The sequence below is a fragment of the Ciconia boyciana genome, chromosome 2 (assembly GCF_034638445.1).
Source record: "Ciconia boyciana chromosome 2, ASM3463844v1, whole genome shotgun sequence".
Classification (NCBI taxonomy): Eukaryota; Metazoa; Chordata; class Aves; order Ciconiiformes; family Ciconiidae; genus Ciconia; species Ciconia boyciana.
In genome coordinates, this window is record NC_132935.1 from 132,505,160 (window position 1) to 132,531,760 (window position 26,601).

The 26,601-nt window shown below is 37.0% G+C and overlaps 1 protein-coding gene across 5 annotated transcripts in view; it reads right to left on the reverse strand.

Moving 5' to 3' along the window:
• The window catches only part of PALS2 (protein associated with LIN7 2, MAGUK p55 family member), a 61,530-nt gene that overhangs the window by 5,536 nt on the left and 29,393 nt on the right, over positions 1-26,601 (reverse strand). For 2 of the 5 annotated variants that reach the window (XM_072854123.1, XM_072854125.1), the window contains exons 2-9: positions 20,196-20,314; positions 15,573-15,725; positions 7,110-7,262; positions 6,366-6,593; positions 5,014-5,145; positions 2,910-3,009; positions 2,288-2,356; positions 1,069-1,230 (exon numbers count right to left, since the gene is read on the reverse strand). In XM_072854123.1, the coding sequence (XP_072710224.1) occupies positions 1,069-1,230; positions 2,288-2,356; positions 2,910-3,009; positions 5,014-5,145; positions 6,366-6,593; positions 7,110-7,262; positions 15,573-15,725; positions 20,196-20,312 (1,114 nt within the window). In that variant the 5' untranslated portion in view covers positions 20,313-20,314. Of the gene's footprint in view, positions 1-1,068; positions 1,231-2,287; positions 2,357-2,909; positions 3,010-5,013; positions 5,146-6,365; positions 6,594-7,109; positions 7,263-15,572; positions 15,726-20,195; positions 20,318-26,601 lie in introns of all 5 variants that reach the window. The other 3 variants (XM_072854122.1, XM_072854124.1, XM_072854126.1) reach the window with 2 other exon arrangements.

Here is a 26,601-nt window from a genome sequence, read left to right on the forward strand (position 1 = left end):
TTAGTGGAGGCCAGCTAATGCTGCTTTCCAGGACAACTTACCCTTTAAAGCAAAGTAAATTCACTGCAGAGAGATTAAAGCCAATATTTAAGTAAAACATGAGCAGCCATCTTGGATATTGGCTACACTGTGCAGTACAGACATTATTTAAGCAAGAAAGGGAAAACAAAATAAAACAAAATAAAACAAAACAAAATAACAGATTATTACTGACTTTGCTGTCCTATCACCATATTACCTGCCCACTACTTGCATTTAATTAGGTTTGAACTCTAGAATATATTAAACATAACAGTGAATGGATCCCTTTGGTAATACTTGTATCACCACTTGGTGCCATATCACCACTTGGTGAGGAGAATAATAATGTAGCTAGGGTGGACTTCTCTGGTCAGCAGTCAAACAGGAGGGCACAGTTAAAAAAAAAAAAAAAAAGACCTTGTGAATGAGCAAAGTAACCATCTTGAAGGAAGGCACGAAAACAGTACTTCAGTAAGGGAGGGTTTTTTCTGAAGTTGATAGGGAGAAAAAAGGAAAGATCATGGGCTTGAGGCTAGATGTAGTGAAACATCAGACTATCATACAAATCTTGGAGATCACAAACACTTCCGTTTTATTGGAAGTTTGTTGCTTTTCCCTATATTTCTAATACTAAAGTAACAATTTATGATGCCTACGGTGCTTCTACAGATGGAAAAATAAACGGCAGACCTGAGAAACTCCACTAGCTATTCATTACAAAAGACTACTAGGAACTTCTACAATCCCCTCAGTAACTGATGGTGATTGACACTGAAGAAACCTAACAGCCTGAAATACTGCACATACAAAAATTGTTTTTCTGCAGCATCAGTAACATTTAACTGTTAGTTACAAATATTTTCACTGTCATCGTATGTTAGTCTAGTTGTCTGGGAAGATGAAGAACCTTTTGTTTTCCCACTCTATACAATTTTTATACTCTGACAAAATTACTCCTACCCTGAATCACTGGGATAAACATCAGGTATTTGCCAGGTAATCAGAGACTCAAAGTATGATATTACAATAGGAATGCTGACAACTTACATGGCACCGTAGTTCCAAACCTAGTAGGATTCAGTACTATAAACCTGTTCTTCAAACTTCTTCGCCCCACTCCTTGGGCCCCAATTAAGACCAGTGTTTTCCTCTGAAAAGGAGGCATTTTGGCTACTTCCTCATAGATCTGGATTTCATGACGATCAAATTCTACATTGAGAAGTGTACAAAAAATAGTTAATGCACAGTCAGTACTGTAAGAAAAAAAATTAAGCAGTCCTGCTATATATCAACAGACCACATATGAATATAAATAGTACTCAAAGGGCATTGAAGTCTGATACAAGCTTTCTTGCTTTAAATTGGTATGGGAATAAAACAGTTACCCCTTCATGGACAGCATAAGGTCAGATTATTACCTTTACTTCCAAGGAGAAAATTCGAGATTGATCAGAATGGGAAAACTGTGATTAACAATTAGTGAGTTTTCACAGAATCCCAGAATGGTTGAGGTTGGAAGGTACCTCTGGAGGTCATCTGATCCAACCCCCCTGCTCAACCAGGGTCACCTGGAGATGATTGCTCAGGACCATGTCCAGATGGCTGTTGAATATCTTCAAGGAGAGATACTCCACAACCTCTCTGGGCAAACTGCACCAGTGCTCAGTCACGCTCACAGTGGAAAAAGTGTTTCCTGATGTTCAGAGGGAACCTCCTCTGTTGTTGCTTGTTGCCTCTGCTCCTGTCACTGGGGTCCTCTGAAAAGAGCCTGGCTCCATCCTCTTTGCACCCTCCCTTCAAGTATTTATACACATTGATGAGATCCCCCCTGAGTCTTCTCTTCTCGGGGGTGAACTGTCCCAGCTCTCTCAGCCTTTCCTCACAGGAGAGATGCTCCAGTCCCTTCATCATCTTCATATGTTCGTATCTCTCTTGCACTGGGGAGGAGCCCAGGACACCTCAGGTTTGGCCCCACCAGTGCTGAGTAGAGGGGAAGAATCACATTCCTCAACCTGCTGGCCACAAAGCTTTCACTTTTTTTTCCTCTTTTAACACAAAGTTCTTCTCTGACTTCCACCTACCAAAAGACGTACTCAGCACAACCATATCTTCACTGGTCACTATTGCTTTTAAACCACAAAAACTATCTGATCTATCAAATTTATAATCCAATATTTTACTGCAAATCTTTCACCTTTGGATACACTAGACTCTCCAAGTTTAGAAGCCTAGAGAACTTTGATTCATATGTAATTTTAAGAGATACCTGCATTTCTTGTAGTGAGATACATCATCTTTTTCTTTTTTTTGCTGCTTATTGTTCCGCAGAAAGGCCCTAGAAATAAAAATTGAAACAAACTCATCATTTTTGTTAAAAGTGTTTTTCCAAAGCTTATTTACATGAACATATGCAAGTTTAGATTAATTACATTTACAAGGACTATTTTAGAACTTTATATATTCTAGGGCAGGAAATGACATCTATTTTCATACACATCAAATGGTATAGTAAGAACCGAACATAGAGAAAAAATTAATTTTTCTAGACAGCTTTGTATAAAGCAGCAGAAAAATCCATCAAACATGTTTAATTTATTAACTTTCAGTGCATACTATAAAAACATAATTAAAAAAAAAAGAGCTAATTCTTATGCCTTTCCCACCTCATTTAGCTTTTCCTGAGCAGGTAGCAAAACTAATTCCTGTGTCTATGAAGACTAAAGATAGACTTTTGGCTTTGTCCTTCAGTCAAAGCCAAAATATAATAATTAGCATTCACAATTTTCTGTGTATTCTCACACAGCGGTCTTCTAGTATCTATGAAGGCAGGAAAAGCAAAACAAATGGAGTCAGAGCAAAATCTATTCCTGAAATTCATTAAATCTCACCTGAGTTGTCCCAGTCCCTCCTAACAAAGGCCTTTCTCTTCTCTTCCAGGAACTGGCTAGGAATAAGCCCTGCACTTCCTCCTTCTTTGACATGACTAGCCTGGAAAAATAAAAAATAAAAATCATAGGTAACTTGTGAGAAGCATTTTTCTCATCGACATGGTATTGACTGACTTTCACACTGCCAGAGTTCCTCAATGGTGAGTATTGACACATTTACTACTGAGACTTGGAAATTCAAACTCAGATGTGGATATTAAAACTCTGTCTTACAATAACAGTGTCTTGCCATTGAGTATTAAAATCAGGAAACTTAAATAAAAGATACAAGTTTCATTACTGGTTCCCATGAAGTTAGTAAGCTCCTATAGCTATAAACTTTTGGCATCAAAATCCTAAATGGAATTCTGTGGCTCCATACATTGAACTCTCAAGTGACAAAACTCAAGACTTTCTAGTACACAAGTACCCTTATTTTGTATGCTTGAGCTGCTCCAAACAGGTTCCAGTGCAGCTTATTAACTCCCATTTCACAAACAGTGAATACCTAATCATTCCTTCAAGCTTTTTGCACTAAGTAACTACAGATTTAAAATCTCAGTAACTTAAGTATTTCTGGTAATGAACGTTTGGCTAAGATTCTCCATAAAATAATTTCATGGCAAGCTCAAATCTCAGCAAGCTTAACACATACAAACACATAGTTAGAAAATGTTACACTTTTCTTCTCCATAACTGGTTGGCCTGTCTCTTGCTAACAGGAACTGTTTGTTTTTCAACTTGTATGCTTTTACCTATGACTAACTGATTTTTTACAGTTAGCAAGTTTTCAGTAGCAGTCTAGCATTTCTAGAAAGCACACGGAAAAACTAACTTTATTTCCCAGTGCCGTGATCTGCATAGCAATACTTGCAACACACTATGCTGGTTTAATGCATTTCATTTTTGCCACTGATCGAGTGTATAAGATTTAAGATTTATTAATCCTGGACTCCCACAAGTTACAAGCTGGAGAATTTGAAAAGCAATACAGAAGACAGCATGTAAGCTAAATGTCAAACTACTCCAGGGTTTTGGAGTGTCTAACTTCTGAAACTAATTAACTTGGCAGTAATAAATTTTCTGCCTTCCCTCACACTTTTTATTCACCTTCTTTCTGTTATTACTGTCACTGACAAGCAACAGAATTCAGCAACAGATGTTGATGTATATTCAAATATTTTTGTTGCTTTTAAAGAAGTCATACATATATTGCTCTTAAGTAACGTTTGGCTCACTATTGCTTGTTACTTAGCAAAGGGTTAGCAATTTAGGGGTGGAAAGGGAAATTAATAATGCTAAACTCTTTGCCTAGATTGCCACTGCCACTTGCAATTTTGAGTATCTCCGTTGAGAAAAGTGTCTTAAAGGTTCATTCGTCCCATTTTCAAAGGCACTGATGATGTTTAATTGTGTGTATAGTGTCTTGAAAAAATAAAAATAGTATAAACACTGGATTACGTTTCTACTGAAGGACTGAATGTAGAAATACAACCTTAAAGCAGGATGAACTGTTAATATTTGAAATAGCGCCAAACACTTTGATTATGAACATGCATGTAACAGCTCACAAGACACTGACCACCACTGTGGAAATAAAAGATACAGCTTCTCCAAATAGCTATTCTCACCCCTCTTCAAATCCACAGGGTTAATTTCCCTCTCTCTCCTCAACTCTGAGCACTCAGGAAGGGGTCCACTTCTTCCACAGTCGCTGTCAGGGAAGGCTTACCACAGTTAACATAGTCAACCTAAGACTTTCTGCTAGAAATTATCCGCTTAAACTTATTTTGGAATGTCTAGGCTTACGATACAAGAACAAAGACAAATAAATAGTAGTAATAGCAAAATGAGTGTTACATATACAATTTATACCATTGAATTTTTTCTAGTTCAATTTCAATTACTAATATCTTGATATTAGCTTGAAATTGGATTGCAGTATAAATATTTTTTCTTTTATCTACTGTTAAATGGAAGTAGATCATAATTTAAAGAGTTTGTTATTAAGGCAACTAGTGAAGCTTTTCAGTTTTTATTTTATTTTTTAAATCTTTTTACCAACCTGCCACCAATTTGGATCTTCCCGGTTTACAATCTGAAGAATTTCTCCTTTAGAAAATTTCAAACCTGCTTCTTTGCATGGGATGAGGTTGTCATTATATGGATTATAATCAAAATGACACTTCACAAAAACCTGAAATGTATAAAAATTTACAAAGCTTAAACATTATGAAATACATTCTTACTAATTTATCTGTCAAACTGAAGTAATGTCTTTACTTACAGCATAAAAAGTTTGACATGAAAAGTTTGACAAGTTGCATTTGGCAAGTGAAATACGATCTATGGAAAAAACTTACATATACCAGTTGAGAGAGTACAAATAATCAGCAGTGCAAACCTTGGCTGAAGGAGCTTCATGATAAAAATAAAAAAACAGCTGTTCTTTTGGACAATGTATTACAAAACACTCATTTTTGCATTTCAGTATATACAACTCAATTAGTATTCTGACTTTAAATTACTTAAAAATATAAAAAATTCTCAGAATGTGAGCACTGTATTCAAGGCTGGTGGAATCTTAAGAATTAATTTTGCCATGAACTCGATGTTTTAAAACAAACAAGATATGCAACTGCTTAAGATTCAGATATGCGACTGCTTAAGATTCAAATTTGATGCAGGGGAAGAAACAGTAAGTTGCATCAGTAGACTGGAAACATCTTTGACTTTTTCTACCAGGTTGGGGAGCAAAGGAAGCAGTGCGCCTGCCTCAAAATCAGCACATTCCCTCAGCATCTATTCAATGTAAGCACAGTCTATTACAGTCACAAGCATTAAGATCCACTGCCTGAAGGAGTGTTTTACAAGATGTTTCAAATGCACTGATTTAGAGCAACAAGTTACTTCTGGAGTGGGGAAATCGACAGCCGACAGCAACCACAAAAGGATAAGGAATAGCCACCATCCAAGTTCCTACTTAAATCAACAAGTTCAAGCTCATCTGTTGAATTAAATATGTTTCTGAATCCTATGAAACAGATTATTCAGACACTGATCATGTTATAAACACATGCGGTTCACTGCAGTTTGGTGTGATTGTGGCTACGTCATCAGAGGTCACTGGATGTCAAAGAAACGTGCTTTATATGTGGTATACAAATGCTTATCAATCTTAGATACTACTTAGAATTTTTCAGGCAGGCATATTAGGTGTGGTATTAATCTACTGAATAAACCCATTTCCAAAATGTACTTAAAGGTGAATACAGGTATCAACATTTTAGCCTTCCTGCTAGCATTAAATACAGAAAATAATCAAAATATGTCTAATCCAAAATCTTAGAATAATCTTATGCAATACAGTACCAAGCAGAAGTCTTTTTGACAGAATTGTCGAAATGTACTACTGACCTGTTGAGGAATAACAGTGTCTCTGTAGCTGGGGAGAATCTTCAGAGTCACACTGCCACTAATATTTTTCAGCAGTTCCTGCAATTCTTTTGGATTGTTTCCAACCTCATGGCCATTCACCTCTTTAATAATGTCACCTACATGCAGAAGACCTTGTCGATCTATCATTCCACCATGAAGAATTCGTGCTATTACCAGATCATTGTTCTCAACTCTAAACGTAACACCCTGAAAGAGGTATGCGACACCATTGTTTGAATTTCAATTTCATTTTACCATTATCTCAAGCAAAAATATACAGCTATGGGATATTCTTTCTACCCCAATGAAGAGAGACACTAATAGTTACAGTATAAGAGTTCCTAATACACAGATAAGTGTCAGGTGACACAAAAGTGCTTTCAGACAAGGTTTTCATACAACTGAACAATGACTGTATTGTTCTTGATTGCATGAAATCCTGTCATTTTGTATCAGGACCAAACATGTTGTGTTAGTCAGTTATGCTAGCAAGTCATTCAGCCTAGTGACTGCCTATTCACTATCCCATAATTTCTTAAACAGAACAGGATGGAGAACACACAAATATATTCTTGTTTCAATCTCTCAATACTGATCCTATCACCCATTAAATTACACAACATAATAATGGAAAGAATTAAAACTTAATGCAAGAAATGGGGCACACGCAAACACTCTCACTCACACTTTAAAATAAAGACATACTCATCTTCAATTACTTACCAGTGGTTCTCCTGCTCTTTTGTGAATTCCAAGAATACGAATAGCATCTACTGGAACAATCTGGTTGTTCACCGAAGCATTATTGACTTCTGGGCTAGAAGGAGGGGAATCGTAACATTTTGAAGCCACAATATCATGGGCTTCCAAGAGTGACTGTAAAGAAACAGAAAAAGCCTTTTTTAAATCATGAAATAATCATTTGCAAAAGGATTTAGTGCTGAATAACCACTGAAACTGCCCTTTTGGGACCAGATCTTAAAACTATTACTTCACATGGAATGGAGCAAAAATTCACTTCTGTGTTTGTATGAAATACAAGTACTCACATGGCCTGAAAAGCCTACTGTCTTAGCAAATATGCCCTCTTTTGTAAATACAAATGCTTCTTCTGAAGGAAGTATAGCGGAAATGTAATGAATTTGGGAGGAATATGTGAACTTGCAGGGAAGAAGATGGAAAAAGGAGTACCTAAAATAGTCTTTCACCTAATGAGACAGTATCTGAGCAAATGTTTAAAGTAAACGAACAACCCTCTGCAAAAAAAAAAATGAAGATAACTCATCATTAGATACTTGTGTCTAATGTAATAAAATTTTCCTCCACAGTAATTTGGAAGTAACTGTAAATTAAAGATAATTACAGGTATGCAAGGATTTCTAGCAATTTGCAGAACGAGTGCTTTCTGCTTGCATGAAGTCAAGGCAGAATTCTAGCACCAAATTAATCCAAGTTGACAGAATTCACTTTTTGGAAGGCAAGAGCTCAGACCTTACACTTAATGGTGTTTTCACCAGCCCACATACGCAAGTACAAATGAAAAGGAAGAGATCCAAATAAATATAATCATCTTTGGAAGACAATGCAATTTAGACTTGATTTTCTCATAAAAGATACTTCAGGATTTAAAGAAAGTATTTATAAGACAACACATAGAGGTAAAACAAGATCAAACTTGTGAAATTAAGACAGTGAAGACTTTCTGTCTTAAAGAGGAAAAGGGACACCATATAACCACCATATATGGTAGTTCAAGATAAAGCATCCTGCAGTACAGAGTCTTACTGACATGTACAGGAAGAGGAAAAGAAGCAAGTAGAGGAGATGCCTACTAGGCCTCAAACAACATAGCTTTGTTTCAAACAGTGACCTGATGAGCAATGCTCTTAAGTTAGATCTCCAACTGGTGTCAAATAAGTACCTAAAGAGAAGACATTGAGGACAGAACATCATAGGGACTATCACTGCTAGTGACATGCACATGCCAGAGGAAGAGAGCAAACTACTAGAAAGTAGAGTTGATGAGCAGGTGACATTTAAGCAAATTTTACAATTTTGCTATGCAGTCTGCTCCATCCTTCTCTAAGTCACCTCCAACCTAAAAGTTGTGCAACCATATTAGTTTAGTGCTAAGCTCAACATGCAAGCCCTCAAAGTGTCACAAACCTGAACAGTCATTTTAATCTGCCCATTACATGATGACCCTGTTAATATTTCAACTTGAGGTTAGAAGGAGGTACTAATTCACTGATTCTGTCCCTGCCATTAAGACTGTAAAGACAGCTGCTTATTGTGGCTGCTCTGATACTGTGGACAGAAACCAAATCAAATTAAATAGTAAAAACAATCATTTATTTAAATCAAGCAGCTGTCTGATGGTAGCAATTTCCAATTCTTCATTATCCAAGGCACATCCAATCCAGAAATCAGGAGAACAGATCTCTGTTTCCCAATGTTTGCAAACAACATTTTTGGATCTTTCTACATTTCCAAAATGAAATCAACTAGTATCAACAACACATTTTAACACATGACCATTGACAAAACCAGGTAGATGCACCAGCAGGATACTTCCAGTTTTCTCTTCTGGTCACATGCTAGAACAAATTGTTCCCAAACTTTCTGGCCACAAACCACTAGATTTCTCATGGAGCCTTACACATAACCATGCTTGTACAGCACCCTGCCCTTAATGATCATATAATTTATGGATTAAAAGCTGATCCACAGTCAAAAAAGACTACTAAGCAAACAGCATGTGCCATCCTTTGCAAATTAACATGCTCTGTAACATTCTTCAGTTCTTAAATCTGATCCCATCATCCACGTTCTGATCCTATTTATTCACTCAGTTTCATGGATAAGCATGAATTCTTTTAACTCCTACTTAACCATCTCTCATTCACAAAATCTTTTTCCTGCTATTTACATGATGGCTGAGGCACAGAAGGACTATCAGGGACTGTACATTGCTGCCCACAATTATAAAATGGTTTCCTTAAGAAAAGTAGTTTATTGGTTTCCTTAAAACAAGCCACAGTTAATTTGTTACTTTCCCATACCTAACTCTCAGTTCTGAAACTCAAGAATCTATACCAGTTTTACGAGACTGTTTCCAGCCAGCCAGGTGACTGCATACAGTCCTGAAGAACGCTTAAACAAAGCCACCTGGCAACAGGGGCCATGTGTCTGTATCCACTGTTGGACTACTCTCCAACATTTTATGTCGCTCACAGTTACTTTCTTATTTCAGTAATATGGTTGAATGATCTGAGAAATACAGTTGCATGAACTTCACTTGTTTCTTTCTTACGGTATCGAAAAAGTGACATCCTGTGCTCCCGCAATTCCAGAGCTCCCCTGGAATCTGACCTTTCCCATACTGGTGCTAGAATACTTATAAAACCACTGCCAAAGTCTGCAAAACAACATGGACTGAATAATCGACAACCATAAAACGGTTAGAAGTGTTCTACATACCACATACGTAAACAGGATCAGCTGACTATCCAAGACTGGATAACCATAGAAAGGTTCTCATGGAAAAAATGGCAAAGTTGCTAGAATAAGGTATGTAGAAGAACTCTGTGTATCACAAGAGATACCACACAACGGACATACAGTCCTGTGGCAGACAGTATGACCCCTTTGTGCAAGAAACTGTCATAAAGTAATCCATAAACTTAGAACATACTGACTTCTTTACAGTAGTTTTCCGTGGCTGTACTTATTTGACAGGTTAAAAAAAATAATAATAATAAAAAAGTAATTCAAAATTCAGTAAACAAAGAAACATGAAACATCCAAGGCTCTCTACAGTGCTGAAGCCAAGTTAAAATTCAAAATTTGTTTTTTCTAAAAAAAAATCTCAGCACAATCTATACAAGTTATGAAGCATTGCCTGCCCTATATGATAACTATTTCCCCAACTCTGATCCAATCAAACAATTAAATTACAAATTTGGGGCTGGGTGTGGGGGGTATACACAAGAGTAGAACAGCTCTATGGTCTTGAATTTAGGACTCCTTTCCTCACACTTCAGGCCTCAGAAGTACTTAAAATATTTCCATTCCTCTTCTATGCACCAAATATGTGCTAGTCTACTCTGATAACACAGTTTAAAAATTATAACTTAATAAATGGACTACAGGCCCCTAAAGTACATGTGAAAAGAAGAGATTTTTAAAGGCTGTTCTGGAAAAGTGAGGAAATAATTTAAGACCTTAGGGAAATCAGGGGGGCTGGTAAGGAGGCATGAATATGTGGGAAAAATAACCCTATAAATTAGATCTGTCTAGGAGGCAGCTTAAGATCACTTTTCTAAATGAAACATTTTAAACGTATGATTAGCCATTATAAAGCTAACCATTAGGAGAAAATATTGGCTGCTTTTCAGATTAAGTATTTTATTGCCAGCAGAATCTACTATTTAGGATGAATGGCTTGCATAATTCTTGGAAAGGTGAAAATAACTGAACAAGTTCTTCCATAAGCAGCAGAAGTGATTCTTCTGCATGTTTAACCACTCCAATGGTGCAATACTTTCAACTCCTCCCTCTTCCCTCAAGGCAACCTCTCTTACCACTCCTCTGCTCTCCAGCTACTGTCTGGCAAGACTTGCTATAGCCTTTTCTATGCACTGCATGTGCCAGCTGGCTCTTCAATACTGTAAAACTCATAAGAACTTAGTATCTTCCACACTTTGAACCCTGAAAAGTTTAGGTAAAACTAAAAGGGGTAAAAACTGGAAGGAAAGAAAAAGAAAGGCATGAAAGGAGAAGAGAGAAAAGGGAGGGTACAGTCAAACATAATAGTATAAACATACATGCACCTGTACTCCGTAAGTCAGTCCCTCCCCAATGTATCTTTTGTAAAAATGTGTAAAAGAAACGAAGTTCTGTAATTTGGTATTTTCAGCACTAAATGATACATTCAAATAAGCTATTGCACTGATGACTTGTATACCACATTTGATACTTCTGTGCCAAGGTAGGTTACAACTGTAAGATGACGTTGTGATAAGGTGGCACCACTCATTTGTAAAAAACAGAATCGGCCTCTAAAACAGTTACACAATAGTGTCCATGAAACTTTAAAAGAGTCAAGTCAAGGTGGCTTATTTACACATTTACTGAACTGCACAAAGGATGCAAATTACATTTTCTATAATTACAAATGACATTGTATTTTTCCTTTCTTCCTTACAGGTCCCTTCTTGCAGAATTTAGAATATCCCTCCTTGCACCAAATGAGGCAAAAAGGATGGCACTTACTTCCTGAGTATTTAGTTAATTTTCTGTTTTCTTTTCACAGAGAGAGATATATAGCCTCCCCAAGCCTTAGAAAAGATATTGTATCCACATTTTGGTCTCCAAATTTTCCTAGAAGCTCTTCTAGAGTGGTCATAACTATGGTATCAGTTAAATAAAAACACTTCATCAAAATAATACTACTTTGGCCTCAGTTGTCTTTGTTGCCTGCCTCCAGATGGGGAACGGAAGCACAAAATTAAGGGCCGAAAAGTATACCCTAATTTTAGGCTTCCAAACTGAATCACATCAGATCTACTTTAAAAAGTAAGTAGGTAGCTGCTTTTTGCCTGTACGCCGCAGCCAAAACTGGTCATTGTTTCTGCAAATTAGACTGAAGGCCTCAGAACAGGCACTTAGAAACAAAAAAAACCCACAACTTAAAGCTCCTTCATTTCTTTTTTCTTTTTTTAGATGAACTCTAATTCTGACAGAGTGAAGGATAGGTTAGTTCTCCAGGGCAGCATTTAACTATCTTAACCATTGAATAGTCTTTTCTCTTCCTTTCTTACCTAATTCTTTCTGTACCATCCAGGTTTTGCAGCAAATGAAGTGGGGAGCTCTAGAAATAGCTTATTTCTCTTACATACCCATGACTCACTCAACGGTATAGTGAAAGAAGCAGCATGCAATCTTGTTCATAGCATGCAATAATCATTACATGAATTTTTAAACTGGGTTCCAAGGAAGAATCAACAAACTGCAATCCAGTAAGTCTGATGTTGATACTGAACAAATTAGAAGAAGTTTCCATAAAAAACAGAATGACTGGACAAAATAGATCATGGGAAAGCATCATGGGAAGTCATGCTTCTCAAATCTAGTTAAGTTCCTTGAAAGAGTCACCAAGCATGGCAGCGAGGCAGTTACAGTTGATAATATAGATCAATTTCCAAAAGGCCTTTGATAGACTCCTTTATCAAAGCCTTTTGAAGAAACAAAGCTACTATAGGATAAGCAGTAAGGCTCTCAAGTGGATGAAAATATTGCTTAAAAGACAGGGAAACTGGGGCCAGGAATATAGTATTCGTTTTCACAATTCATGTCACCAGGGGATTTCCCACAGGCATCTGGGCTCAGTTCTACACCTGCCAATACACTGACATGTCAGCTAAGTGATCTAGGAAATGGGGGTGAGAAGTGAAATGACAGGGTTTGCTGATGCTGCTAAACTATTTGAGGAGTAAAACAACTGATTGTAACCTGCAGGAGCACCTCATGAGCATCAAGGCAAATGAAATTCAACAGAGACTGCAAGGGAAAATACAATCCTAATTTAACATATTAACTGACAGACTCAGAAGTGGTATCTCAGAGGTTTAAACAGTACAAAACCAAACCAAACAAAAAAACCAACCCACTTCCATGTTTACCAAGCCTAGACGTACCTCTTCTTTACTGAGAGGGTGGTCAAACACTGGAACAGGCTTCCTAGAGAGGTGGTCGATGCCCCAAGCCTGTCAGTGTTTAACAGGCATTTGGACAATGCCCTTAAGAACATGCTTTAATTTTTGGTCAGCCCTGAGGTGGTCAGGTAGTTGGACTAGATGAGCATTGTAGGTCCCTTCCAACTGAACTATTCTGTTCTATTTACCAGCTTTTAAAAAGGCAAAACAAATACTAGGAATTTTTAAGCAATGAGTAGGAGATGCAATGGAAATTATTACACCACTTCATAAATCCATGCTGCTGTGAATGACTGTGAAGCTGTACACAGCTTTGCTTCCCTTCTTTTTATTTATTTGAGACAGACAGACATACATATACAATGAGGTCTCCCAAATCATGAGTAACGTGGAAAAGCTGATTAAGAAAAACTGTTCACACTGTTCCTACACAAAAGCAAGGGGATATTAAGTGAAATTGACAGGAGGCAGTCTCAAAAACAAAACAGCATCATCTCCACTCCACTAAGCAATGTTGTGAATGCCAGATTTTTACATGGGTTCACAAACAACTGAACAAGCTGATGGAAGAGAACACCACCACAGGTGGATGATACTACTTCTCATTCAGAAGTCTGAGCAACAAATCTCTAAATCCTCACAAAACATTTTGGAGGGTATCACTGTTGGCTTGTCGTAGCCTTACAGTCTTCACTAGATGCCTACTGCTGGGGACAGGGAAGGAAAACAGAAGATATATTTGTTAAATGGACCTTTAATATACAATTAGGAAGCACTAACAGAAGATCAGAACAAAACTGTAAAGTTAACGTAGCATATATGCAATTTCAAGTCTGCTCTTTACAAATCAAACAACAAAAAATGTATAAGAAATAGGGCAACTATTGGCATTTTTGTTCACCAGCTACTTTGGAATTTTTAAGTTAAATGTGTAAGTTGCTTAAGCCTGAACTAATGGTGTAACTGACACCAACACGATGTTGTGCCTCTCTGTAAATATGACCACTGAGCAGGAATGAATGCTGGCTTTGCCTTACTATTTGGTTATTCACTCCAATTAAAATTCTTATTTGATCTCAGTCTCCTACAGGCCATTTCCAGTCTCCACCACAAAGATTCTTTGCCCTGCTGGTCTCTGGTCTTTGCCATCTCTCTTCAGAGATCATCGCTACAGTGCCTTTCAGAGTCAGTCTACTCCAGCAAGTTCTTCACTTAAGTCCTTTTCATCTTTTGATTCATGCTCTTCAACTTCTCAGCTTTAGTTTCTCTATCTAACACAATGGATGTTTGTCAGGTCTGTCACTGCACCAGTTGGTCCCCAATTCCAACCTTTTTGCATTGTAACTACCAATTCCTCCAAACTCATCCTCTCCTTTTCCAGTACCAATTTCTGCAAAGGGATCAAAGACTGATTTGAAGGTTTATTCACCAGCAAGTCTCCAAATTATAGTCTTTGATCCCTTAGTTATGATGCCCTTCTGGACAAGTAATAGCACAAGGGAGGACAACATACTGCTCTTCAGAAGAGGCAGAGGAACTGTCAGCACTCGGAATAGCTACTACCTCAAAAGCTGAGCTCTTAAAGTGTTCCTTCTTCCAACAGGCCACAGCTTGACAGCATTTCCAGTGTTTATCTATTTTGAATGGTAATGCACCTCACTGCTATGTTTGTATAATGTATAACTGAAAATTTAGGAAAAAAAAGTGTGTTTAAACTCACATACCCCAAAAACATCTATGACTCTATACCTGTCTGCCAAAAGAAGCACATTTATACTGTGGCAAAAGGTTGGTTATGTTATTCTACAGGATACCTGCAGCTAAGTACTAAAGTCAGCTGAAGCCTGCCTAGAAAATCCAGAATCTGCCAAGGATTTACAAACCCTAATCTTCAAGGGTCAGTACAGAAGCTGGTAATAGAAGGGCAGCTATGGAAAAACATCTGCTTTTGACAAGCATATATCAAAACTTCATTTATGTTAAGTAGAGCAACAGTGAGAGGGATGCAGAGTCTCAACTTAAGGTGCAGTGCAGATCACATCACAGAGGAATCACGTTCCTTCACTCTGAAAACTGTACATCTTACATATGAGTATGAATGCCAACAGCTGAACCGAAGTGCAGAATGGTCAGTGTCAGGAACTGAGACCACCTGGAAATGCTAACGACGAAGCCTTCAGGGAATTGTTATGGAAACTCCAGTCATATACAAAGTAAATGTTTGGCCAAGATTTATAACAGAAAATCAAGTGGATTTTAATACAATGAGTGAAGATATTCTTGAGGCGATATCAAAGAATAAAATCGTGCTCATTCTTAACCCCACATGGCTTCTGCTTTACCTTTCATTCGGAGTAAAATCCTACATATTAAAGTTTGCTACAGTTGAGGTTTTGTTTCATTATTATTCCTAGATCCATATGTGGACACTGATACAGTAAGTTGCTAATATACAGTAAAAAGGTGGCACCTGAAAATGAGGTTCCTTGAGTATTCCAACCAATTCTGCAATATTTTCATCTTTATTTATTAAGGGACTGATGTCTTCAAGAATTTCATTCACCAGCTCCAGGTTGTTGTCACTGACAGCCTCAAGTTTAGAATCTTCCAGTCGCTCATGAGCCTGTAAGATTAAATATATGAGACTATACTGTAAATAAGTTTCAAGTAGTTCCAATTTATAAACCTTTTAATTAATTTCTTGGTGCAACTTTTAGCAGGAAAGCCAGAAAAATTATATATAGTATAATCTGTATAGATTATCTTTATAACTGCTGAAGGATTTTGCATGCTTAACTACATGACCCAACAAACTTTATAAGCAGCACCTGTCAGACATGCTTGTATGTCCCTCTTTCCCATAACCTCTATGCTATATACACCAAACAGTCCTCTCTGAACAGTATAGCGCCTCAGATGTTTTCTGCTTCAGAATCCAGTACAAGTACACCTTCTAGAAAAAGGACAAAAAAGGAACTATGGGATCTGCTCAGAAAAAAATAAAGTCTGCAAGAGAAGCATTTACCTCGGGCTCCTCTCATTCAAACACCTTCAGAACAGAAAATTCTAAAGAAAAGTCTGCATAAAAAAAGGAAATTCTAAAGAAAAATCTGTGGCAGAGGCTGCTAACAGTATGCTGGGCTGCATTAAGAAGAGTGTTGCCAGAAGGTCAAGCTCTATTCAGCACTAGTGAGGCCACACCTGGAATACTGTGTACAGTTCTGGACATACTGGAGAGAGTCCAGCAAAGGGCCACAAAGACGATGAAGGGACTGGAGCACCTCACATTTGAGGAAAGGCTGAGAGAGATGGGACTGTTCAGCCTGGAGAAGGCTCGGGGCGATCTCATCAATGTGTATAAATACCTGAAGGGAGGGTGCAAAGAGGACGGAGCCAGGCTCTTTTCAGTGGTGCCCAGTGACAGGAGCAGAAGCAATGGGCACAAACTGAAACACAGGAGGCTCTGTCTAAACATAAGGAAACACTTTTTTATTGTGAGGCTGACTGAGCACTGGCACATTTTGCCCAGAGAGGCTGGAATCTCCCTCCTTGGAGATATTCAAAAGCCATCTGGACATGGTCCTGGGCAACCATCTCCAGGTAACCCTGCTTGAGCAGGGGCTTGGACCAGATGCCCTCCAGAGGTACCTTCCAACCTCAACCATTCTGTGATAACTTTTCATCTCTTTCTAGAACTATTGCTGCAGACGTAACCCTTTCCTAAACACTGCACACACGTAAACGCACTGAAAGGTAGGAGCTTTGAGCTGCAAGAGAAACATCTCATAAATCCAAATGCTTCACTTATTTATTACAGGCAGTGCTGTATTATAAAATGAGGGAATAAGAGGAGGCCAAAAATAACTAAGATTCTCACCACACTCAATTAAGAGTTATTTACAACACTGTAGCAACAAGAAGGTCAAAAAAGAACAATCGCTTTGGCATGTAAAAACACAAAAAATAACAGATATATTTGTGAGTCATCTATATATACTTCCCATATATATAATTTGAAGGTATGCACAACACATCTACTTTCTTATTAGTGCTTTAAAACAGATGTTAAAATAAAATTTTGCTAAAACCAGAAAACTTTGTTTTCTGAAATCATCTGCGTATTAAATTCTACTTCATATCTATAAAATGGTATTTCTGCAGGACTGATGATCAAACACTGGAAAGGCTAACTTAACATAGAGAAAGACATTTCAAACATTCCCCAACACCAACACGCACAAACCAAATGACCATGATTACAAAGTCATAGGAAGCTTGGCACCTACACACATTCTCCTTAATGAGGGAGTGCTATTTTGTCCGTAATACGTATAGTAAACAATATCCTTCTTTTAAATTTTACTTCTTTTACAGCAAGTAAAAATACAAATCTATTGACTTTTAAATATACTCCAACTGCAAAACCTTTATAGGATTAGAGAATATGGGTTACCTTCCTTCTCACTCTTTTTCTTTAAAATACTACCACTAACACAGAATATAATCTAAATACAAATATCCTCACCCTTCACTCCAAAATCAAGGCCATGTATATACCAGGAAACAGAAAGTTTATCAGTCAACAACCTCTGATCCTGTAATATGTTGGGGAGTAGCAGGATATGGAGTGGTATGAATAATTAGAAAAAAAAAAGGGGGGGGAGGAGAAAACAAAAGGAATAGCTAACTTAAAATATTACAATTTTTTTTTCAGTTCATCATTTCAGAAATAGCGATACTGAAATGAGTCTTTTGATTCAGTCGATATTTAATATAATTGCCAAATGTTGAAATAGTAAGGCTTTTGCCTCCAACAATCTGACATCCTAAATACTGAACTCAACGTTTATAGATTACTCCTAAAATGTTTCCTTGGTCTGGGTTAGGCATTCACCTGGTATGCTGTAGGCTATGCTACAATACTAAAGGCAACAGCTGGATTGCAGAAAAGAAGATATGGTTTTGAGGTTCAAAAGAATAGTTAACAATCCGGGAGAAGAGAATTTTGATAAGACAGTTCAGTAGCAAAAGTGAGTAAAATTCATACATGTTCCAAATTCAACAACTGTTTTCAAAAAAGCATAACAATTATAAAGGCTAGTTAGGATTGAGCATAAACATCAGTAAATGACAGGAAAATGCATTTTACAGTGATTACAGCTACTTCCCCTTTCCCCTACCACCCACTGAAGAATGGAAAGGTAGAGTAAAAGAACCCTATCTGAAAAAAGATCTGTAATTTCTACCTTGATGCCTTTATTCTAGACAGAGAAAGTGTGAAATGAACTTAACGCAATTTTAAAAGATTAGCCAAACTTTGCATTGCAAAATACTATAAACTAACTACTATGCTTATTGCTTGCCTTCTATTTTTTAAGGACTGAAAAGAAAAAATAAGCTTGTATGGCTCATGGCACATTTCCCTAAGTTTCTTTTTGTCCTTTTTGGGATACTTTACATAATGATTAGTCTTAATAACTCACTAATAAAGGAAAATGAAAAAATTTTTACATTTCTGGCCTGGTCTGAAATGAATCTGCTTAAATAATCTGACCATCTAAGGGTCCTGAGAATTGCCGATGCTGTTAAAACTAGCTCTTCTAATAGAAAAACAAGTTTCATATATTTTTAGAGACAAATGGATATACATGAACTACATATACTTCATGAAATGTGTTGTCATTTTGATCTTGTCCTTATTTAGCTCTGCTGGTTAGGACTGAGTTTTTGGGTTTAATTCCGAAATAATTACAAAAGAAAATATGAGTGAGGTCATGCCATATGAACACAATTAAAACCTTTCAGCATTCTAGATAAAGCAAGTTTATAGTTAAGAGTCTGTTTCCATTACAAGCACTTTTTTTACATCTGCTACTCATTAAATTCCACATAACTGTAATTGGCCATTAAAACACAAATTCTTGATAAGAAAAAAATGCTTTGCAATGAACATTTTCTTCATTATAAATATTAAATTAAAGATGACGTATGCAGCAGATATTGAAGTTGGAAACAACTCTAAGTGAGAAAATGCTTTTACTTACTCTAGTAAATTTAGTACACAAATCTCTCCCTCTGCAGTCATCTCACTAGCAGATGAGACGCCTCCATTATTTCTAAGTTTATTACTATGCAATGTCTTCTACTTACAACCAATTTTTTTGAACAGCTAAACAGAAGTAAATTCTTATATGAATTCTTATGAGAAGCTTTCCTTTCCAGATTTTTATACTGAGCAAAATCCCTGCACAACAATCCTTTAGCTTTACAGAGTATTTCATGCCTGCCCAGAGGGCATTGCTTTCAGATGTCTATTCATATTAGAGACAGCTACATTTAAGTTCACTTTTTTCCTCATGAAAGGAGCTTATTTTTATGAAGTAAGATTAAGAAAGAATATAAGTGCTGTGCAATATTGACTGCATCTCCTACTACATTTTAACTGCAGAATCCAAAGATTCTTTTTGTAAATATCACCTTACATATTTACAAATACATACCATCTATAAATAAAATATTTCCATAATGCAAGACCAAAACTAAGGATAGCCCATGTCTCAGAGAGCTGACAATCAAAGGTCCCAGTATTGCTCTTGAGATCCAGGAAAGGGCATGAAGACAATATTTCACTGGACTGATCAGAAAGTTGTTTTGAGCCAAAGACAAAAACAAAACTTGTTTATGCCATGGGGGAAAGAAGTTTATTGCTCTCACTTTTCATCTTTGGCAAAAATGCTAAACGTCAGAAGGCATATGGGTTTTGCACACAACAGTGGTCACGAGACTATATGAAAACCAACTGCTTCTAATTTCAAGTATTTTGACATTTTCTTCATAAATAATTTTACCACATTATTTCTGGAGTCTCTGAATTTTTCTTCTTCCTCTAGATTCGTCCATATAACAATAAATCAGCGTGCACAGAAATTACATTATACCAAACCTTCACCTTCAAGAACTCCTTCAAGTCTTTTAATAAGACATATTGCACATAAAAGCCATTGTTAATACCTCAATCCATACTCAATGTTCACACAATAATTTAAGAGTTAAAATATTCCCAGATTCTACTCAGAGCAGCAAGTTTAAATACCTTAGCAAGTGATCTTACAATAGGGTTTTCCATAATGCCTTTAAGAAAAATCAGGTCTATTTCTTCAGCGCCTGTCGATGTCGGCAGATCAGTAAGGTTATCCAGGACCTGCTGCATGGCTGCTGACAAAACAAAAACAAAAAGTAAGTACTGACCAAAACAGGCTTGCATAAATAGCAAATGCTCTGGGAAACACCACAATATGGCCTTTAGAGATGTTAAGCAGCCAACTACATCTACTGAGAGCAAGCAGACGGAATGGAAAAAGGACTTTTTTTTTTTTCGTTGTTTGAAAGGTGGAAATAAAGGATCTATCCAAATCCTAATCATCACAATCAACTTAAATCCACACCCAGCACATTCCTTTCAAGATTCACTACTACTTAAAGACTGAAAAAAACAAACAAATATAAACTATGTATAAGGCATGCATAATCTTCCAAATACAATAAAAGTAACTCATTCATGACTCTTCATTTAATCTTCCTTTCAGAGGAAGTTTTCAGCCCTCACACATACACCAACCAAATACAAGTTTTACAATGCTTGTATACGCAGATATCACTGTTGTTAAAATGAACACATAGTTCCAAACCAATTTTTTTTAACAAAAAATTTGCTTCCAAGGCAGCTCTTACCTTGGGAACACTTGTGTCCATCCCCAGCAGTACTTTACAACCAGTTCTGACTTTATAACCAGTTCCAACTTTTGCACTCCAGCACTAAGTGTAGATGGTGAAGATGCCAATGCCTACCCGGCACCACAACACACTACAATGGGAAGTATATCCTACAATGTGAAACGTATCGTGCCTGCCCAGCACCCTTAGTGGAGATTCTCCTGGCTATCTACAGACTCACAGAGAGAACTGCAGCAACTTGGGTGAAAGTGAACAATGGTGCCCAAGAAAAAGTCAGAAAATCCCACCATCCCAGATGTCCTGTCCCGTGAAGTCATTAAGGTGAGTGATGAGAATTTATTTTGTAACTGTGTGCTTCAACCCTGTCATTTAAGATAAAATTGAACAAACCAGATCTTTTATGTTAGACAACAGGTTCAGTATGTTCACATATTACAGAGTTCTTGCACATCGGGGTGCATGTGCAGCAGCCCTTAGCGGGGATTACAGCAACTAGCCCCGAGCTTGCAGAGATGAACATGTGCCAGTTCAGGCTGAGCAAAAAAGGGGGCACTCCTGGAGACAGTTATGATGTCCTTCGCAAGGTAAATGGTCATTCTTTTCCTGTTTTCCAACATATGACTAAATATTCTTATCTTGTAGTATTATCTTAGTAGTGAATAACCTATACTGTTCTTGTTTTTAACTGCATTCTTTTAAACTCCTGCCGAGTTGTATGTGCATGCTCAAACAGACACATCCAGGTATACTAAAAAAAAAATCTTCTGTTAAGATCCCCAACAAGCTAAAAAGCATTAGAACAACCACTGTGTACTGCAATGCTCTGCATGTTGCATAGCAGCATATATCAAGAGACTTAGAAAGCCCTTTCTCCCACACAGGAATTTACCCTTAACTTTCCTCATTGCTTTATAATGAACACTATTATGAAACACTACACAGTAACAGAACAAACAGCATTTCTCAACACCTACTTTCTAATTTCAATTCTTCCTAGAAAATTCCATCCCAAGAAAAAATTCTCCGGCCATTCTTTCTGTCAAGTGGAACTGACTTTTCAACAATCAAATCATCGTGTGCCACATTTTAACTTCAGCAGTGTATGTCAAAAGACTGCATTTTTTAAAAATATGTTTTAACCATACTTCTCGCTTTCAAAAAGTGACTCTTCCATGAAACCATGAGTAGGAGGGAGAATGACACTTACTTTATGCTTTCAGATTTTGAAGCAATATTATTTCTACTTTATAACAGACAAAGTGCTGCTAGCAATCACACATTACGTAAAGTCACCAAATCAACCTGTAAATAGTCCACATTTTCCTCAGACTAGGTATGTCCTATATCTTGACTAGTTCAGCTGCAGATACAACTGCCTTGTTTCACATTTTTTCAATTCCCAGTTATAGATTCATGACTTTTAATGAAGTTATGCAAGCTATAGTATTTGCAGAAGTAGACAGATGTTTCTAGCCAATTTATGCAGTGTACTATTAGGTGCTGCATAAATACTGCAGGTGCTATAATAATAAGCTTCCTTTACATTCTTAACAGTTATGTAAACTGTTTTTAAGGGACTTCAGGTTAGCGCTTTTGTTCTTATAAATAATCTGAGTAAAAATGTAAAGCTTCCTTCAGGTCAAAGCATGTATCTCAACTACCAGTTGCAATTCCAGCACTTGGTGCTGACAGAGGCATGCATAATAAAGACATTCCTTATATATCTCCATGTTAATAAGCTGTTTCTTATATAACTCTTTCAGAAATCTGCCTATCTTAGAATGATCAAATTAAAAAATAAAATCCCTACATAAAAACTTTATCATCAAGGAGAAACTGTTGAAAGCAACATTAAATTTCACCAGAATGACTTTCAAGCTTTGTGCAGCTAGACAGGATATTTTCAAATGAATATTTTATTTATTAAAAGTTTCACAAATTCTAGCATCAAAACTGCTTAAGTATATTTTAGCATTCTTGGAAAGCAGCAGACACCTTTACCAACATGCAGAGTTCAAAAAATTCACAAAGGCAGACTTGCATCCCAGGTGATCAAAACCAAAACCAGCTGTTTTCAGAAATAGCTTCCTATTGCTGTGCATCTGACGGTTGCCTTCTCTCATGGCACAGCCATCATAGCAAGAGTCTTCTTAGGTATAAATAGTGTTGCTTCAATATCAGAAAGAAAAACAAAAAGGCAGGCATAAGTAAGCTGGGATAAGGCACCTTTATTCACCCTAGATTGTTTATGTTTGAACACAATGTGGGTCTCTATATTGCCTCAGTGTAGCTAGTTCCCCATCTTAAAGGGAAGATCTAAGTAGTTGAATTAAAAAACATAATACTATTAAGTACCCCTTTATTTGAACCAGCTACAAGGTTAAGTAAAAAATTTTTAGCATGAGAAAGATCACAAAAGCTTTAAGAAGCTTCAACAAAGTCTTTGCACCTGTTACCTAGTACATGTTAACTAGAAACTAGAGCAATGTTTATATGCTTCACAATGTTTCACTGCTTTACATTCACCTGGCAAAAAAAATCAGAACATGACCAAATGTTATTTTTCAAAAAGTCATCAAGAGCATCTTCCTGTTTATTTAAAGAACATTTAAATAAACAGGAATTATGTCAGCTGGTTTATTTAAAAAGAATAGACAACAATACATGGGTACTTTTTGTGACAAACTAGACTGAGCACTTTAATTTCACTGGTTTAAATTTATTATGTAAGTCATGGGCCAGCTTCAAATGAAGCTCTTGTTTAAGGTGAAATGCTAATATTTGCTCACATGTGAAAATAGCTTTGAAAGTCAAAGCAACATATTGACCTACATACGCCTTAGATATTCATACGTGTACTTTCAAACAATTTGACTTATCCAAAGACAATTTAAGGGGGGGGGGGGGAGGGGAAGACACTTTGGTAAATGTATTATAGACCCTCTTTTTATGTATCTATTCAACAGGCTTTTGTTTATTCATTTCTGGGGAAAAAAATCTGATTAAAATACAAGCAGCAGGAGATATGTTGTTTCCAGACTTAATTATAATGATCTTTCAGAATAATGTAGATACACATGGAATTTCAAGTAGCAGTCTTTAAAACAATTTCACTTTTTTCTTTCCCGGGGCAAAGCCACCTTAGCTCTTTTAGAAAAGTATCTTATATTTGAGCAGCAGAAATGGAAGCTGAAGATGTAAGTTCTCACGTAGGAAAGTTTTACTTAAAAGATTAGGTTGTATCAAGCAAGAAACAGATGGAACTAAGGCGTTTAGAAACTATCAAATCTAAATACCCTATCAAAAATCACCTTTTGAGCCTCCCATCTCTCCTCTGGCAAATCTGCCCTTGAAATGTTGCTAGAGGTTACTCGTGGCGGGGGAGGAGGGGGGAAGACCTGTAGAACTTAAATGTAAGTCAGGCATACAAGAACTAAGGACTACAGTGAACTGGTAAGCAGTCAAACTGCATAAACCAGGTTGTCTGGAGTGCTCCTTATTGTTGAATATTTCGCTGTCCAATAAAAAGCAAATGTGTGCTTTTTCTTCAGTGGAAAATTAATTGGGTTTCTCTTGCCTCTCCCATCCCATCTTTTAGAGGAAACTGCTAATAACATACTAACTTTGAGAGCTCTACCACGTACCTCCTTCTCTCTCTGAAGACAAGCCTTTTTCCATATTCAAAGACCCATCTGGGTAAAATTTTAAATTCTGATCACAACAGAAAAGGATTTGCTTTTGTGAGGACAGCATCAGACAGGCATGGTTGACTACAATGGTTAACAAAACTGCCTAGGAACACACACATTACAAGAAACATACACTGACAACAGCCTCCAGACAGAACAGGAGGAACTGAGCAGCAGAAACAGGCTCTCAGTTGAGGCAAGGTGTTGAAATAGAGGGATTCTTAGGAAAAAGTGACAACAGAACTGAGTTTGAGCTGGGACTCCTACGAGAAAATGAGATTACAATGGGACACCCTCCACTCCAGCCCCTGGCTTTGGTGACAGGGAACATACACACATGTAGAATTAATTTCCACAGTCAATTTTCAAAGAACATCTTCATAACCACAGAAAGTTTAAAGCCTCAAGCAAGACTCAGCAGGAGCGTACTGGTCTGCTGTGCACATGCATTGAACAATTTAATCCTACTATGCATATGACCCCATACTCAGAGAAACTAGTTTGTCATTTGAACCCCGTATCAAAAAGGGAAGGGGGGCAGGGAGGGAGGACATGTTAATTGATCTCTGTGGCAAACAGCATGCATCCTGAGGCATAAAAATACAGAAATCCTACTTATGAATGCAAAATTTACTAACCAGAATTAACTCCTCCTAATTCACATACAGCTCTTCAGACAACCAAAGGATGCTTCAAAGGTTTAATCTACATACTGTACCTTACAATAGTATATTCAGATCAAATAGAAGTAAAAGATACTATGATAACTCTTCTCTTCTTGTATTTGTAAGAAAAAGACAGGTTTGCACCAAGCTCTCAACTGTGACTCTTCTATCAAATTTGATTTTACTCTTTCTTTCAGTGCCTAAGTCTTGTCTACATTAATTCTATGTAAAGGAAAGAGGAAGCATACATTTAAATAAATTTTCCAGATTTGCAGACAGATGACAAATGTGTCACTCACTGGGGAAAATTAAAGCTTTCCAGAGTGAATACCTGGCACAGATTTTTTTAGCTCAATTTCATTTTATTAGTCTCCAAGCTTACAAACTAACAGGAATTAAAAGAAAATTATGTATGAAATATTTAAATAAATGTATGCATATTTATTTCCACATGACCTACTCATCTGGATAGGAAGGTACAATAAATACCTCAAGGACTATTGGTGAGAGTGGTGCTTCACACAAAGTCGAGAAAGTTAGATTAAAATCTCATCACATACATAAACTTTGGAAACAATTGCTTGTGTGATTTAAAACCTTTTCAAGAGGGACATATCCAAAAAGAAGAGTTTCACAAGACACCCAATATGCATAGACAAAAGGAGATTCATTTGTAACTCATACAGCCCTTAACCAATGACAGCTGTTTAAATTTTTTCCATTTGTATTCATGTTTTTTAAAAAAATGGATTTATGCTTTAACACACTGCAGGCAAAACAAAAAAAAAGTTATTTTGCATTGGCCACTTCTCTTCCCAGTTATAACATTTTTGGCAGCCTAGGTGTGAGAAAAGGACAAGTTATGAACTTGTTAGTTATGAACAAGTTAACATTTTGAGCTAGTACAAACAAGTTCATCCATTAACAGACTATTGACCAAGAATATATGAAACACCGACAAAGCCCTCTGTTAGTACTGTTAGAGTAAGTTTCAGAAACCAGGTTTTAAGATAAAAGTCTCTGGGAAAGCATTATGCAGTGAGCACACAGAATGTTACGTTTGCCTTGCCACAGCCGGCAACTGTATCGCTGAGCAGAGATCACATTTAGAAATACCTCCAGAGAAGTGCTATAAAAGTGATGTACAATTGCAGCTTAGCCCCTCTGCTCCTCTACGCTAGGCTACAAATCAGTTACATAATCCCATGCAAGGTATGCCTGCGTTGCTTATTGTGGCAGGGTACAACAATACCTGGGCTCTCAAGCATCCACAGACTTTGCATCTACATCAGTGTGAGGTTTTATCCAGGCTATTTGAGAAATAATTGCCAAGCAGGGAGTGTTGGGCCAATGCAGCTACAGCCCTATTGATAGCCACCTTAACTCAAGTATTTCTGGGCAGCAGTCCACT